Source organism: Athalia rosae, chromosome 2, assembly GCF_917208135.1.
Source record: "Athalia rosae chromosome 2, iyAthRosa1.1, whole genome shotgun sequence".
In the NCBI taxonomy this organism is placed as follows: Eukaryota; Metazoa; Arthropoda; class Insecta; order Hymenoptera; family Athaliidae; genus Athalia; species Athalia rosae.
This window is the reverse complement of record NC_064027.1, coordinates 22,400,351-22,417,594: the sequence shown is the minus strand read 5'-3', so window position 1 is coordinate 22,417,594 and position 17,244 is coordinate 22,400,351. Positions and strand designations below refer to the sequence as shown.

The following is a 17,244-nucleotide window of genomic DNA, read 5'->3' as shown; positions in this document are numbered from 1 at the left end:
ATGACCTAAGCAGATTAGAAAAAATAAGATAATTCCTCGGTCTTTCAGTGTTCGATTTTTATCACCCCGAAAAACTTACATCGTTGTAAATGTAACGCCTATAATTACGCGTTGATCTATGCCAACTTGTAGGCAACATTCACATCGCCGAAGTTTTCAAGGCATCCGTAGTGCATTCATAATAAAAATTCATCACGTGCGTTAGGAATTTCGATGGGAATTTTCCGCATGGCGCTATAACAGCTGCCTTCTTCGGGGAATCGGGTATTGAATTTCCCACGCGAATTCCTGGATGCAGCGGTAGAACCAACATCAACGGTGGAAGCAGCCGAGAACTAGGTTGGCAATCAAATGCCTTTTGGGATTCCTTTAACCTTCGTACCTTCGTACCTCCAACGAGCTTCTATACATTGTATCGTAATAGTCGCCGTTCAACCAACGCGCTAAAAAAAATGTTTCCAAAAATTCACCCCCGTTGATTCATGCAACCGAATCGTCGAACGCTATACCTACAACGAACAACTCGACGAACGGGGCTACTCGGTTCAAGGAAAAAAAAATCTGATTCTATCGAAAAAAATTAGCAATCCACCATCTCAATTTTCGAAATGAATAGTTTGGATGTAACTACAGCTGTATACTGGTGGTTAATTACCCGTGTAATAAAGTATACGACACCGTAGCTTTTTTATATTGCATTAAAAATAACGACGATGACTTAAAAAACTGGAAATTCAAAACTCCGGACGATAAAATTCACGGAGAAGAAAAAAAAGCCGTAATTCTTTTCAATAAAATTCACGTCTCCCGCGACGGCGGCGTCGAGAACGCCTACTTATAATTTTCCCTGTCCCCCTCCACGGCGTAAGATCCTCCCTTCGAATTTCTCCCTCCGCGGGATGAGAGGATACCCACTTAGCGGGGTCGATCTATCACCGCCGAGACGACGACCGCAACGACGCGACGCCACCGAAGACGACCGTGTGTCAATCAAGTAGTGAACCGACCAAAGTACGGAATTTCGTAGCCGGCGTTCCTACCGAAACACAATTTTTTATTCCATACCCTATACGCCCACCGGGTGCACGACCTTTATGGAGCGACTCGGAGATTCGCAACCTCAAAGAAGAACCGAGTCGAATGGAAAGGAAGGGAAAAGCAGGTCGTCGGGCCTTGCAACTTCACTTTTAATATCCACCCGCAAAGGAATGAAGGCATTGACCGCTCGATACGCTGGTGTACGTACGTCTCTTGGAATTGAGACGAGTCGAAAATTTATCAGTCGAAAGTTTCGCCGACATTGTGGTTTACTCTCGGTCGAGACCGGATTTTAGGGGTTTTCTCGTTCGTGCGACGCGCACGTCACGGTCGAGTGGAATCGTGCCTTTTACGAATCGCTCTCCGGAATTCACGAAACCAAAACCAACTTCCGCGTTATCCAAAGCGTTGGTTACTCAGATACGCGATTGGTTGAGATAAATGTACATCTAGGTAAAATCCGGAACGCTTCAAAAACCAAATCACACGATGTTTGTAATTTTCCGCAATGCTCCTCTGTGAAAAAAACATGTCTTCCAAAAACCACGCGTATACTGTACGGCGAGGTAATGAGGTCGAAGCAAAGGTTTTCCCAATGAAAATGACGAAGGTAATCGGGCCAGGTGTTACATCAATGACTCGAGTCAACTCTCATTAGATTGATCTGGATATAGTTGGGGGTCGGGTAGGTTCAGGTTTGTGACGTTTTCCAGGGTTGGGTTTGTATCAAGTTGGATAAAGTCATCATGTAGGGTCAGGTCGGACTGGATGTTGAACCGGGTCGATAGATTGGACGAGTCGTATGAGGTATGAAATGGCAGAGGAGCTCACCTTTTTCGCAGTATACTCCCTCGTAGTCGCCGGTACGACATTCGCAGATTGGCCCACTGTCCGTCGAAATGCAAATACCGCCGTGTTGACAGGGATCGTGAACCTCGCACGCGTCCGTCGTGTTTGCCGGGCTGGTTGTCATGCTTCGCAAACTCTGAAATCAGAAATGAAATTACGCGTTGATTAGTTTTTTAAAATATAAATAAAATACGAGGTATTTTTTTGTTTTTTTTTTCTTACGAGAGACGGAGTGAGCGACCGGTGCGTCGAACTGTGTTAAATTTTTGAAAATAATATCTGGGTTGAGCTTGTAACATTTCGAGTCGGAATAGCTGCACCTTGTCGAGAAAAAGTATGCACCGCGGACCGACGACGAAAGGGTCGTCGTGACCGAGTGACCCAGTAGGAAAGTTTGTTTCACGGAGACTGTACCGTACAACGCGAAATTGGGTACTTTTATCTTTCCGACGTAACTTCTTCGAATCGTTGATTTTCTTTTTATTCTTCTTTCAATTTTTCGTATAAATTTACATATTCGCGTGCGTGCAATTCATTCGGCAGCTACACGCGGAATCAGCGGAAAGTAAGTCACAGCCGATCACCCGTGCGGGAATAATAAAGTTGAATAATTTAACGCGATTTCGTGCGGCGTTTTAGTAATATTTCATTATTATTTCGCATGAAATATTTCCTCCTCCTCTCTTCGCCTACCGCGCGCGGTGTACACATTTTCTCACACAGAGACCGAGACGGAATCCCACGCGCCCGCGAACAGGCTGCAGTGTGTTCGATAAGGAATTCCGCTCACACCTTGAGGGCCGTTCGCCAAAGTCACTCAGTATTCCCATCACGGCAAGACAATCAATAGCGACTGTCCGTGGAAATGTGTATTCACCTGCATACGTATATCTATACACACCGTACTACTCGGGTTACAGCTCTTACTGCACCAGATACTAGTGACGGATTCAAACGACGCGCAATAACTTTTTTCATATCCACCACTTTTTTTCCATTCATCTTTATTCCGCTCATTTTCTCGAGCGTGTCTCGTCGAATTATTTCGATTCGCTGGAGAATGGTCGTAAATCGTTCGATTCCAATTTCGAATGATTTCGAATCATCGTCAAGACGAGAGAAGAAAAACAAAAAAAGTCCTTCGAATTCGAAGCGATTCCTGGGCTAGCTTTTTTCCAGAGCTTTTCCCAACTGCGGGGATCGATTCGCTATTCGTGTTTCGGGAATGTCCTATAAATAGAAACTTCGCAGTGTCTCGAACGAGGAAACGAAAGTCTGAAATTTGTATGGAGGAGCTGGATCTTCCTACGTTTAAGCTGCGTATGATCCGGCAGATGTAGCGGGAGGCTCGCGGCAGCATCTGTGCCGGGGGGTTGTACGGGGGGTCCGAAAATCAAGGGGCTGTAGGTCGGTATTCGTGAGAGAAACTGCGTCGCCGAGGTTGAGCCTCATTTGACTCTCTAATATCGTCGGGATCTCCACAGCATACACGTATACCCAATGAGAGTGAATCACTTCCTTCGGGATACCTATATTATGGATATGTTCCTATACGTGTGTGTGTGTGTGTGTGTGTGCGCGCCGGAAAGTCTTCTGCCTCGTTTCTTGACTTCCCTCGTTTTTCTCAGTCCTCTCATGTACGTTCAAATGAAACTTTTCAAACGTGAAAACATTCGAGATCGGAGCGACTGTTTCCGATATTCTTCTCCTCCGGTTCGATAGCGTATACTCTATACACACGTATTATATTTGTATTGTATATATATATATATATATATATATATACGGTGCGTCGCGCAGTTTTCTTGTTTCCAAATAAAATACATTATTCATTTCACCGTGGGTATGTATGTATATTATCCTATATATATATATACCTATTCATATATGTACGCCTCGAAAGTCGAACTTGAAGAGTTTTAAATATTTATTCGACCCTAAGGAACTTTCCTATCGTCTGTAGAATAACGGTGAAATTTTTCAACCGTGTTATGCATTACCATGCAAACCACGTTGCTAGGTTTGGTTACCCAGCTGCAGCTGGACTCGGTCAACCAGCCATTCAAACTTCTTCTCAGTTTTCAAACAACAAAAGCTCGCCAACGAGCACACCAGGCCCTAGATATATCGAACTATATCTATGACCAGACTTGAATTTCAGATTACATCGTTCGGTCCAATATCTATATGGTTGCGCGAAGTTTCGTTCATATTTTGTTCTAAGACTTCCCACTTATCGTTGGTTGACTATCAGTAGTCATAGGTATTCGCATTACGAGTAACATCCCAACCATCTTTGGTTACTTTTTACCGTTTTTATTAGAATATAGGTAAGTAGGGTGACTTCATGCAATTTATAGATCAGAAAATTCGCAGGCTCATCTGTATGAATATTCAACTTTCCCCACTTTAAATTTTGCTACATATACACGTGATTCCAATTTAACGTCACATCCTCGCGATTGGAAAACTTATACATGGAAATTTTATTTCCAGTTTCCTTTGAAAGTCCGTCGTACAAATAATTAAGTAGAAATCAAAGTTCATGTGATATTGACGAGTCGAATTAAGTTGGGTTGAATGAGTTGAAAATGATGTTGGGTTTTTTCGATTAAACGAGTTGCACGTGGAGTAAAGTTGGATAAAATTCGTCGAGATGTTGCTTCTGTGTTGTACTTGAGTTGAAAAAGTTAAAAAGGTTTGGCGTTCGTCAAGTTGGAAAACGTATCGGGGCGAGAATCCGAGCTGATATATTCCTTCCAAATGGTTATAATCGAATTGACCTAAATTCGCGAAGATCAGATCTCTCAAATGATGTAGGGAAATTTTATCCTAGGTCAAAATCGCTTCGGTAGTCACACGACGCTGGGTATATCTACTCGAATGGGAATACCCCCTTCTTCTACTGCGTCTTTTCTGCCCTTTCCTCTTCCGTGTCGTACCTTTTATAAATCGAGGTATTCTCGACAGCTATGTATAAGGTGGTTTTCGCCGATATCTGAAATCGCTAGCACGCCATAACCTGAAATTTGGGTCACCTAGCACAGAGGATCCGATGGAGATTGGGTGTAAATATCAAATTCTCATACCGATGAGATCTATAAATATTTTTCATCTTTCATTGTGACCATTTTCACCGTTATGGCGTTACATTATTTATACTCGGCGATATCCGGAAAGGATATCGCCATGCGTCACAATGACCAAAATCTTGGAATAGAAAAAAGAAAAAGGACGCCTATTGATTCTGTAATTTTGAAAATGCCGACGCGAACGCCGATCGTTTCATTAAGTTGGTTTAACGTAGCCTTTGATATCGTGCGATTTAGTCTGCGCGTAATTTGGCTCGTGGAGTTGAAGTTTTGGATTCGGGATTGGAAGCCGTTGTACCTGATCTTCGTCGGACTGTAGATAACGCACGATCTCATGGTCATCGACTGGAACCAGGAGGCAGTCAATTATAAATCAACAATGGCGATTGGGTGATAACGGGAAACACCGAGAGCAATTTCCACCTCGATCAAAGGTGGATTAAAAGCAAAATTGAACTACGCTTCGGTAGAATCTATCTAACGAGCAGTCGCTGAGTTTAAAATATTGTATTTTTTCGAACCAATCTTACGAAAACGTTCGATCCTGTCGACATGGACATTCGATCGAAGTTGCGTTGCAATGTCATCGGTCTTTTTCCGTTTTTTGATCCACTTCGATCAGTAATCCTTCATTTCTGGGAGATCTAGCTGCTAAATTGAAGTTTAAGATTATATGATGTACGTATAAGAGATTAATTAACTCTTTTGAGCGATTTTAAAGAGCATAAAGTGACGGCGATTGTTCCATGAACGAAAACACAGATTCGGAGAGCTCAACGAGATACGAGACGTACACACCTAGTTGGGTATTCATAATGGAGAACGATATTTATACACAAAATTGAATGAAATTACCTCATAGACTACTTTACGATTCGGAGTCGTGTAATTAGAGGACATTTATCTTGACGTTGAAAACGAACCTGCTAATGACCTCATAATGGTGTTTTCAGACCGCTTTTCACCCGAGAAAAGGTCCGTCGTTCATCAGCATTGAAAATATACGAGGTCATCATCATTATCGTCATCATCATCATCATCATCATCATCATCTCGCAGTCTAGAAACTAATCCACAAATTCGTCGATTGTCTTTCAAGATCCGTCCAAATTTATGCACTCTGAGGGTTTTGACGAAACTCCATCAATTTCGAGACCCTTCAAGTAGTAACTAAAAACAAGCCTGATAAATATTATAAGTTTCGACCGATAATATCGATTTCACGATCGGGAGCTTTTTCGAGCAGGAACAGTAGAGCGAAAATAAAAGCGAAGGTCAAGTCCAATAGCGATCAGCTCGAAGGAGGTCAAGTTCTACGACTTTTGGCATTTTCCTCAGCGTCACGCGAGTCAGATTTTCAAGCGAACTGGAAAATGTGATTTCAGTTAATATTACTCCGGCGTACAATTATCGAAATCACCGTTAGAACACGATGTAATTGTCACTCGCGAAACGTGGAAGTCTCTCCCTACGTCCCATAAACGTCACGTTTCTAAGCCGTAGACTTGCCAGAGACTATAGTGCAGGTGGCCACAACTTCAATTACCGGAGATAGTTTACGACGGATACCCTTCTCAACCACAAGCCCAATTAAAGTCACGTCCTTCTACCCCGAAAATTCACATCTATAGCGAAACCAAGGAAGTCTTTATCGCGGCAACCTCTAGCTGACGTTGTTTCGTTTTCCGAATCGTTGTTACATGTGCGCGAAAACGGACGAAACGTCCGCGTCGTACCGGAGGGGGATCAAAAGTTGCCATTTTCATTCTACACATTCGTTCCGGTGCTTCCGGTTTTCGATAATTAAACGCAAGGGCGAAAGCAACGTTTTAATTAACAATGAAAGCTTGTATACGAGAAGTTCCATCCCTTCGAGTCCATCCAGTTCATCTTCCGTAGCTGGTTCTTCGCTCAGGTCTCCTAAAACCGTTTGCGCTTCCCCACTTTCGCGGTATATACATATATCTATCTATCTTCCCATTTTATTCCCTGGCATTGCTCCGCTGATGTTTTCTTTCTTTTCCTTCAGCTCCTCCATTCCTATAATCCCAAGCGCACCTCCCTTTTTCACACGTCCACAATTTTCGCAGCCAATTAGGAACCTCCTCCTTAATTAACGGAGTACCTTTCCCAACTCATCGTCATTATTATTATTATTAGTGTTACGTAGAATTGTTTCATGTGCCTCGTTAATTAGATCGGTTGAAAAACACGACGCGTTCTATGCGGGGCGTAGTGAGATTCAATTTCGTCAATTGATTTTGACGAAGTTCGCAAATATTACATCTTCGCCGTACCTCGAATTGTGCCGAAAAATCGACCCGTGCATTCGACGGAGGAGAACCTTGGAAGAAAGATTTCTTGGACAAAGTTTTCTAGCGATGAAAAAACTTTTACGCCCGGCTAAGTATGGCTTCCCAAAAATAGCGAATCATTACTTATAATACATAGATGTAGGGGATACCTATTAGTTTGTTTTTTTTTCATTCACGCACTGCCCTTGGTGCAGGTTGGGTGTATATCTCGACTCTGGCGAATGTATTATTAGCTCACCGCTGCGCTGCTCCACATTAGTCAGTTCTTTACGTACTATTATTTGTTTCTTACTTACAATTAGCGTTATTAGTTTTTACTGTCTCGAATGCTACGATATGCCCTCGAAAAAAAACCCCTTCTGGCGTTCCCAGCTGGCTTGTACCCATTACGATATTGTTTACGACTTACACCAGATCGTGTGATATAGCCACTTCAACATTCGTCTCATCGTTCAGAAAATTTTCTGCCGATGTTATACTTTGTATGTACCTACATTTTATAATTGCCAGTGTAATCAGTCCGTATAAGATTTCTCATTGTCAGAAACGGATCAAGGATAAATACCTATAGATAGATACCTTGGAAAGCTAGAAAGGTAAAATCAGTGGTGGTATTATTGTAATTTGCTGGGTGCGGAGGTTGTAGGGAAAAAAAGTAAAAAATTCAAGATGGCCGGATATCCTTCGGTGGTTGCTCAGCGCCGGTATGAGGGGTGGATAGAGGGGACGAGACCGCCTGAACGTTGTTGCATGAGACACGCTACTACCGTACGGATATACCATGCAACGTACGAAAGTCTCTTTTTAGACTATTAAAAGTCGTATTGCAAGTACACGTACAGCGTATTTAGATACGGATCGATTATTCGATATTAACGGCTGTTTATCTGTACGGATTTATAACGAAGCGTGCCGATCTCCCGTAATAATTACGTCGCCCAATTTGCGGAGTCCGTTACGTGGTTCGTAGCCCGCCGTCTACTGGCAAGTGATGAAGGGGTTATTAGGTAAATTGCATTTCTACGATATCATCGATTAGCCGGTACACCGGTGTATGATTTGTTCATTTAATGGACTGTGAAGAAGCAAACTATGACGTAACAATCTGCCGATGCGGTCGGAAATGGTGTGCGAGAATCTCATCGCGTCGCGAACTATTTATGAAATTATTCGGAATCGCTGAGTAAAAATCGTACACCGTTGGCAAAACGTTGAGCCAAAAAAAACCAAAAAAAAAAGCAACCGCATTGCGAGCTCGCCATTTTTTAGAGTGAAAAAATTGATTCGACATATTTTTCACCGATTAGCCAATTTAGTGTCAAAGCTTTCGGGCAAATGAAAACTCCACGGGCGAGTGCAGGTGGTTAGAGAGTGTTGTGCTACAGCAGCACATGGCATGTGGTTTTCATCGAATTAATATCGGCCAGGATTGTCGCACGTAAATACGTACACAGGAGATGCGAAGGGTAGATTGAATTGGGCACGAACAGCTAAGGCGGAATTGTGTTCGCAGTTATCCTTGGGGGACATCTGGACATGCCCTTCTACCTACCTATACCAAACCGCAAAGGAGACGAGAAGAAGCTTACCTCGGCAATGTCCTCGGCTAACTGGAGACACATGCCAACCAACAGAACCGACCCCTCAACATCCGACTTAATGGAACTCGCAGTCGCATTTCAGGAATTGGATTCCACGTGTCATGGGTAAACAAAGTCGAGTCTGCGAGTAGAATTGATATGACTTGAAGTTGCACGCCGACTCTATACCGACTATATTTCCGAATGCTCATTTTAATGAGCGGAGCTGAGACGATAAGCGGTGTGGAATGATCCCCACCCTTGCTAAACTAGACTACGCCGTTATCGGACGGCGTGGAGTCTATTCGTTAATTCGGCGGTGAGCGAAAGTTGGAACTTAATTAAATCCATTTGTTTAACGTTGCGACGCTAGCGATGGAACGGTCAGACGTCTGTCTGAACCGAACAGAAGAGCTCCGGAATTCGATCGAGCGAATTAATTACCAAAACTCAATTACGACTCATCTCTCGAAAATCATGGGTGAAGTTTTTGAAGACGAGATTTCAATGGTTCGCTGTTTCACGAGTAAACGTTGAAATTAGGAAATTAGAGAATTTTTCCCGATAAAAATATAGTCGAAGACGAAGAAACGTCTGCGGGCAGAATTTATCGTCGTTACGACAGGAAAAAGGAAACAAATGAAGAAATGAGAAAATGAAAAAATGAAAAAAAAAAAGTGTCCGCTGCACCGTCCAACGGTATAAAACGAGATTATTTTTCCGCGGCGTACCTCCTGCGCATTATAAACTCTATACAGCCTGTTGTATCTAGCTTACATTTCATCTTCATACAACGTTCGAGAAGAAAAGCTCTATAGACATACCTGTGGTGCAGAGGCTTTGCTATAAATAACACAAAACAAATACTGAAATGAAAACGTAAAACAAAATCACCATAGCGAATAGCCGTGACGTAAAAACAACGAAATCCCAAATAAAATATGGGTGGAATGTGCGGTACACTTTGTCAGGTGAACGACGACAAAAGGGGGTGTAAAGAGAACCGGTAAAAGGCTTGGATTTGAATGAAAAAGTTAAGATGAACCTCCTGCGTTATACCCGACACTCGCCAGCGAGAAGAGACTCACTTAAGAGTAAATTTTGTAGTTTTTTGTTCGCACGGACTATCGAAACTGTCGTACCATCGGGGTAGTCGTGGAAGGACGCGATATTTTTCCGCGCTCTACGTCGTGTATTGTTACAGGGAGTTTGATTATTATTTTCAACGTAAACGAAAAAAGTAATTCTCCCGGGCATCGAGAAGAGAATTTCATCGCAAGTAAATTAATCGAAGCTGTAGCGTTATTCCGATGAAACGAATTCATAAAGCTACGCGTACATACGTCGGAGAAATTTCCAGATGAGAAGAGACGAGAGAGAACGTGGGTAACCGATAATAAACGATCTAACCGGGTAAAGAAGAAACGAAAAAATGGTGGAAGGTTCGAACGGAATATATAAAAGTGCTCGGATTTAGCGAAACCATAAACGGGAAGAGGTGAGGGAGGGTCGGTAGGCGGGAAGGAGGCGAAAGTATAAACATGATATGCGATATCGTAAATATGGGATCTTTTTACGAGCAGCTGCTGGGCCAGCCATAGGCCGGGATGCTGCAGCAACGCGGTTGGGAGTAACGCGAGGCAAAAGGTAGTCGGGTAAGGTTGTCTTACGTTATGTTCTGTAAGGTTGGGTTATGCCGAGGTGAGATAGGGTTGAGACTGTTCGGAAGCTTGTTTGTGCAGGAGTTACAAATTCTGTATCGCGTAACGGTACATGCTAAAAAACAAAAAAAAAAAATTTTCAAGAAAACGCGGCCTTCGCTGGACGTTAATATTGTATTTGCTTCGGCTTTGGGATACAGCTTCTCGCGGCCTTGTACGCGTTTATAAAATATTGCAGCTAGGTGTTGGTACGGATACGTAATACTTTAAAGTTTCAAATACTTGCCCCCGTACCGTATAGAATCCGGAAATTTTCAGCATTGCCCGAAATCGGAAATCATTCTAATCGAACGATATAAGTTCTCGCAGAACAAATCAAAACGATTGAAGGTCATGTTTTTTTTTCACCTTCGAACTTCTTTAAAATGACGTAGATGAACGTGCATACCTACCTATATACACAGGATGCACGCGCATTTACCTATATACATAGCATGTACCAAGGTAGGTTGTGCGAACTAATTTTTTTTTCTTTCTATTTTTTTTTAGCTTTTCATGAGCGGGTATTATACGTGTATCTATCTAGCGTGGTACATACATGATATCAGGCTTTTCGCACAATAGATTCGTATACTAATTCCTAGTAGCAACCCCGCATTACAGCGTGCGCACAGTCCGTTCGCCTGGATAGGTATGTATGTACGTACGTATACACAGGGCTACTGTATTACAGCGCAAACTCTACACTGCACCGATAGAAAAAGAGAAGAGAAAAAATGAAAGGAAGAAAATATAGAGCAGGCAGTGGAGCACCGCTTTTTGTATCTTCCTATTTTTCTGCTTTTTGTTTTCACTCCTCCCATTTTCCAATATCAGTTCTACGCATTTAATATTAGTGTGTGCGGCAGTTATCCCGCGGTGGTCGTCGTGCAGCCGTTACGGGTTTTGCCAGCTCGCCCCGTTAGTACGATCCAATTACGAACGAGCGGCGAACAAACGTTTTCCGAAGAATTTTTTGCTATCTCCACATATGTTTTCACTCTTCTATTTTTCTTCTACACTTTCTGCACTTCTCTACTTACTTCTGTGAAATGACAAAAAAATTGTACACCGCCTCGAGGGTCGAAACGGGGGAAAAATCTAATAACGAATTATTTGCAAATGGGCGGTTCTGTAACTGGACAATTTATCTATCTGTCCGTTGATCGCTCGCGAGAAAACCGAAATTCGAGTGGAAGTAAACCGATAAGATGTTCTCTCGATATTCACGACGATTTAAACGGCAGGATGACAGTTGCTATGAAGCAATTCTTACGAATTATTTGAAATTATAGTTGACACAAATTGAAATTTCGTCAATCCGTTCCTATGGAGTCTCTTGTGATAGATAGATCCTAAAAAATTCTCTGATTCGTTTGATCTCCATCGATATCGTGTTGCTTATAACATTAGAAGCCCGTTATTATTATTTCCAGCAATAACGATTTCAATGATCCCTCGCTGTTCTGGGTTTCGGCCAAAATTTGGATAGAAATTCCACGGATATGTATGGTTGGGAATATACAATCAATATTTGAAGTTGCGTGACCCATTAAATCGGCCGCATACACACCACCTTCCGGAATCTCCGCTATGTGCATTCGACGTATAAATCCACATGTAGTGGAATCGCAGCTGTCAATTTCAGAAACTTCGAAGCTGCCACGTAGCTATTGACAGACACATACGGTACCCGCAACCGCATATATCCATGTCCATCGAGTTGGATAGAAATCAGTCGTTCTGACCGAACCGTACGCTATAGATTGGATAATCACTACCTATAGTTCAGTCGTGATTAGTTGAGCTAAAATTGGTCGTCCCGATCGAGGCGAATCGAGTAGGAATCATCAATCTTATTCATAGCGGTGAAGGTCGAGTAATCGATCCGCAATCAATATGAAAAAAATAGTTGCAAGGAAAATTTCCCTGAATACACGTAATACTATGTAGAGAGATCCACCTGGAACGGGAATGAATTACATCATGCGAACAAGCTGGCGGTGGAAGTTTGTAAAAATTTCAACGTCAAGTTCTACCTTGCATATATTACAATATTCGCTCGAAGTGATTTTCGAGTGAAAGGGGTATTTTCAAGCCTCGCCTGTCGCGGGTTTCATGCTGACTCGTTTCGTACCGCCGCCGCAGTAGACCGGGGAGCTAACCAACCGAATTGTTTTAATCTGTCTACGCAATTTAGAGACAATTAGTGAGTTTCTGGAGAAAATCCGCTGCCGGAAAGAGAAAGGTAGAGATAGATGGAATAATCCCATCCCGGCCAATCAACGGATTTGTTTGATTTGTTACACGCGCGGCATCGCCGCAAAATAAACTGCCGATAGACGGATCGAAATTGAAAGGATTTCGCTCGGTCTTTGCGGCAGCGATTAGTCGCGATCGTAATTATTTTTCACGTGTTTTTGAGGGATACAATGGTATGCGGGAAAACCGGTGCAAAGGTGGAAGCGTCGAGGAAAATTCGAAGGTCCGTTTCGAACGATTCCGCGAAGCGTGTAACTTTACTCGATCCGCATAGTAGTCGCCTAGCAGTCGGTATATCGAGTAATTAATATTCCATCTTGGTCCGGAGGATTGTCACGACTGGGAACTTAACCGATTTCATAACTCTCGTATAATAATTGTGCAGCGAAGTCAACTAGTTTCCGAAACACGGAACTTCCATAACATGTATATGTATTACACAAGAAGCATCTAGTTCTCCAGCATTTATAGAGAAAACGGATATTTGACTTTGAACCGCACGCAGTTGTTGTTCACCTCTCGGTAATGGCTCTTTCAAAAATTACGTCTCTCTCTCCGTCGGCGTAATAGATTTTCTCATAGAATACACTGTAACTCACTCGTACGAGCGCCGCACACAATCCAAAGAGACGCACCAGAATATTAAATCATAATGACTTAAGTTTTGCCCAGCTGCACGAACTTGTCGACGGATCGGATCACTTCGCTCTCTCTCTCTCTCTCTCTCTCTCTCTCTCTCTCTCTCTCTCTCTCTCTCTCTCTCTCTCTATCTTCCCTCGACTTCACTTCGAATTATTGTAAGGACGAGGGAAGAGACGATCGCTGCATAATATTGTAAATTCGCTTACACCGGCGAGAAAATTTATCGCGTGAAGTCATGAGCTGTGAATTACCGTGTAATAACGTGACCGGGACTCTGCGATGAGATTTTATGGTATTGTCAACTTCACCGAGCTTTGCCACCGGACTGGATAGTGTTTGGTAAATTCGATAATGATTATTTGGGCGCCTCGCACAACTCGTGTGAAGGAATAACCGTACTGTATATCAAGGGGTAGCAGTTTACAGGCGAGAAAAAAAAACCTCGAAGGATAAGAACCGTTCCAGACGCACTAATTGACTCGGAGATCAAAATAATTGCATGGCGTTCACAAGTACATGCGAGGAGGAACGTTTCGAATCCACAAAATATATTCGTACGACGTCCAAATCGACCGTAAGAATTGATGAACAGATTCGAAAGTTCAAGATATCTGTACATTGTACATACTTCACATACATGTGTCGATACCTCAAAAACATAAAGCTCCTTTTTGTTCCGTTTAATCTGAATAAGAAATTGAAACACGGGAAATCAAACGAAACTAAATTCAGACACGGCAACATCCCGGAGGTACAACAAGGGAGGAAAATCGTTCGCCTCACCAATTTTCCGCCCCTCCTTGTGACCCGCCCACCGTATTGTGGGAGTCACGCGTCGGTAGGGGAAAATTTAAATACACTATTATACATCATAATCTGCACGATGGTGAAACTCCTCAGCCTGTAGAACTTTGCTGACGAAACCCCCTCATCCAATTTTAACGGTAGTCTCAAGTACGTTAGGAGCTCCGCTGTATACCTACCTACTCCTCGCCGCACCTCTTTTCACAATTTCCTACTCCTCCTCACGGCATTTTGCTCCCTCCCCCTCCCCTCCCCTCCCCTCCCCACTCGCCAATCAGTAGGATCTTTGAGATTGATAGTCCGCGGCTTAGTTCGTGGCAATCAGACGACGACTACGAAGAAGCCCCTTGTCGAGGCATCTTCCCTAACCACTGGGATCGCATCTCCCCTTTTATCTCGCTACCTTTCTAAAATTCACTCTCTCTCTCTCTCTCTCGGTATCCACGGCACCGCGTTGTCCCGACTAATACTGGAAAGCTTACGGGGGAAAGAGAAATATGGGGTGTGAAACGAGTCTCCGACACCTCCTCGCGCTTTTCGACGACACATTTAAGTGGCGCAATAAGCGATTAACGAGTAACTAGACACCTTCCAGTTGTAAGACGTCCCTCGTAAGAGTGCCCAGCGTCGGGACGTCGGTGTTGCCGTAGCGACTCGTATTTTAATGAATTATGAAAGCGTGCAACGGTCTTTGTAGGTTGTATTTCTCATTTTTCTCACAGATTTATGGGCAATCTCTTCGTATATACATATAATATGCAGCGAAGGAGTAGCCGACTATACGATCGTTGTTGTATGAAAGAAATTCTTTGTAGTTGTATACCGGTGTGTAACTTGTGTCTGGCTAAAATGGCGAAAGTAGCGGCGCGTTGTGGCTAAAATTAAACCGACATTATACACCGTCCTGAGGGATGAGTGGAACTGGGGTAGGGAGGGAATGCGATACAATGGAAAACAAAATGCTATCGCGAATTCCGCAACCTACTCCATTGAAGCGCGTCTGAAAGACGCCGCGACTAGAGATGTAAGGTACGTTAGCTTATCAAACATTGCCAAAAGTGACTCTTCGTCACCCTTCCCTTTTTTTTCCCCCGTTATAGGTACACTTTTTTTTTCTTCTCCCCGCTTTATACCCTCGTGTTCGCGGGCTAAAGACTACCGTCATCACCGTCGTTCAATAGCCTGGTATTTATTTTGTTTTGTGTCCTCAAATACAAAGCTTTTATCCAGCGATGATTCTCGCATTCATTCCCGTCCGAGGGTCTTTCCATCTCACCTCCTCTTTTTGCAGACACCCTTTTCGTCATTTACTCCCGCCCTCGTCGCCGGCTGATCTTCGGCGCATACACCGTCACTCGAGAAAGACAAATTTCCAGCGATCCCGACCGGAAGTCGTTTTAGGATCAACGAATCCTGAAGGTACGTTTCATAACGAGCCCGCTTATTCAACGACACGATTCTCCGCCATTTTCCCCGTTCAGTTCGAGCGATCCCTTTTCCACGACGAAGGGACGAGAGAAAAAGGTAAACAAATTGGCAAACGTTTTCTTGCAGCTACGAACGGAATAAAATTGTCGTTAGATGGTCGTCGGTGGGGGTTTTCTTACCGCGCGTGGATACAACGTTAATTACATCCAACATTCGAGAGCGCGATAGGAGCTTTAAAAACCGTAGGGAAGTGATGTCGTTGAATGGGCGAGCATGAAGAGCATAAAAAGGAGTCGGTTCGGAGCAGCTTATCTTCGTCAAATGTCAAAATGTCTATCAATCATTCCTTCCGTCCACCGCGGGGTTGCGCGACATAAAGGGAAAAAAACCATGCGGAGGAAAAGAATGGATCGAGCAAAAAGTATCGAGCTACTGGTGTATTCGACAAAGCGACGCGGACTCGGTTCCCTAACGGAAATGTCATTTGAATCTATGGAAAAAAGAAAACGAAAAACATCGAAATCGACGAAAATTAAGCTCACTTTGTGCAATAGGTCAAGTGCGGCATTGACAGTTCCATATAGGTAGACCAGTCCGAAGGGGACGAGTTTTCAATATCTACTTCATGAGTTTCCGAAGTTAGTCGACCGGTAAAACGCCGTCGCCTTACCGGTAGCGGGTCGATTCCTTCCGTCCCTTTTTCCGTACCTTCTGCCCTGCGATATTATTTGGTCAGTTTTTTTTTCGCCCCGTCGCGTAACCGATAGGCCAACGCGCGTCCGCATCTACCCGATTTCCCTGGACCATAGCGCGATTAGCTCGGCGATGCAAATCTCCTGCTTGGGGCGACGGTGGTATATACGTCACGTTAGTCACGTGCACGATTTCCCTGTTTGTGACAGGTGAAAATTTCTCGCACCGCACGATTTTACTATAATATGCACACGCGACTGACGTTTCTCGAGTGATGTATTATTATAATCGCATGATATCGCTATTGAACGTCCGTCCGCTGCGTTAGACACCAGACGTTGGAGGTGAATATTCTTACGGACAAGAAAATTTCAGTGCCCGAGTAGCGCTGTATTCGAAAGGTGAAATAAAAAGAGAAGACTCCGATTCCAAAAGTTCAAGTTCGTCAAAGCTGGTTGTACGGTACGTCATCGCGAATGCGTCACAGGTGAGTTCGATTAAAACTTTGAAGAACCAAAGCGACACTCGTATTGCACTAGACAAAAAAAAAAAAAAAAAAAAAGGCAAATGCGTCCTGAAAGCTTCAGGTACATGTTTACGATTTGGCTCGTCGACTTTGAAGTTGAAATTCGAAATTTCGAACTCTTTTAACTTCATCCGGTAAGTTATTGGCTTTACGGTTTCGAAAAATCACCGTGCGGGTAGCATGAACAAGCGAGAAGGATATCGATGGATTGAATTTCTCCTGAAATACGTTCTTTCGTCTGAAAATTTTATGAAAACTCGAGCTATTTTTTCAACGTAAGATGTCAAAAACAAAATTTCCAAATCACGAAGTCGT

The 17,244-nt window shown here is 43.2% G+C and overlaps 1 protein-coding gene across 10 annotated transcripts in view; it reads right to left on the bottom strand.

The window, feature by feature from the left end:
- The window catches only part of LOC105689490 (neurexin-3), a 147,679-nt gene that overhangs the window by 97,304 nt on the left and 33,131 nt on the right, over positions 1-17,244 (bottom strand). For all 10 annotated transcript variants that reach the window (XM_048650205.1, XM_048650207.1, XM_048650209.1 and 7 more), the window contains exon 3: positions 1,870-2,023. In XM_048650205.1, coding sequence (XP_048506162.1) covers positions 1,870-2,023 — 154 coding nt within the window. The remainder of the gene's footprint in view (positions 1-1,869; positions 2,024-17,244) is intronic.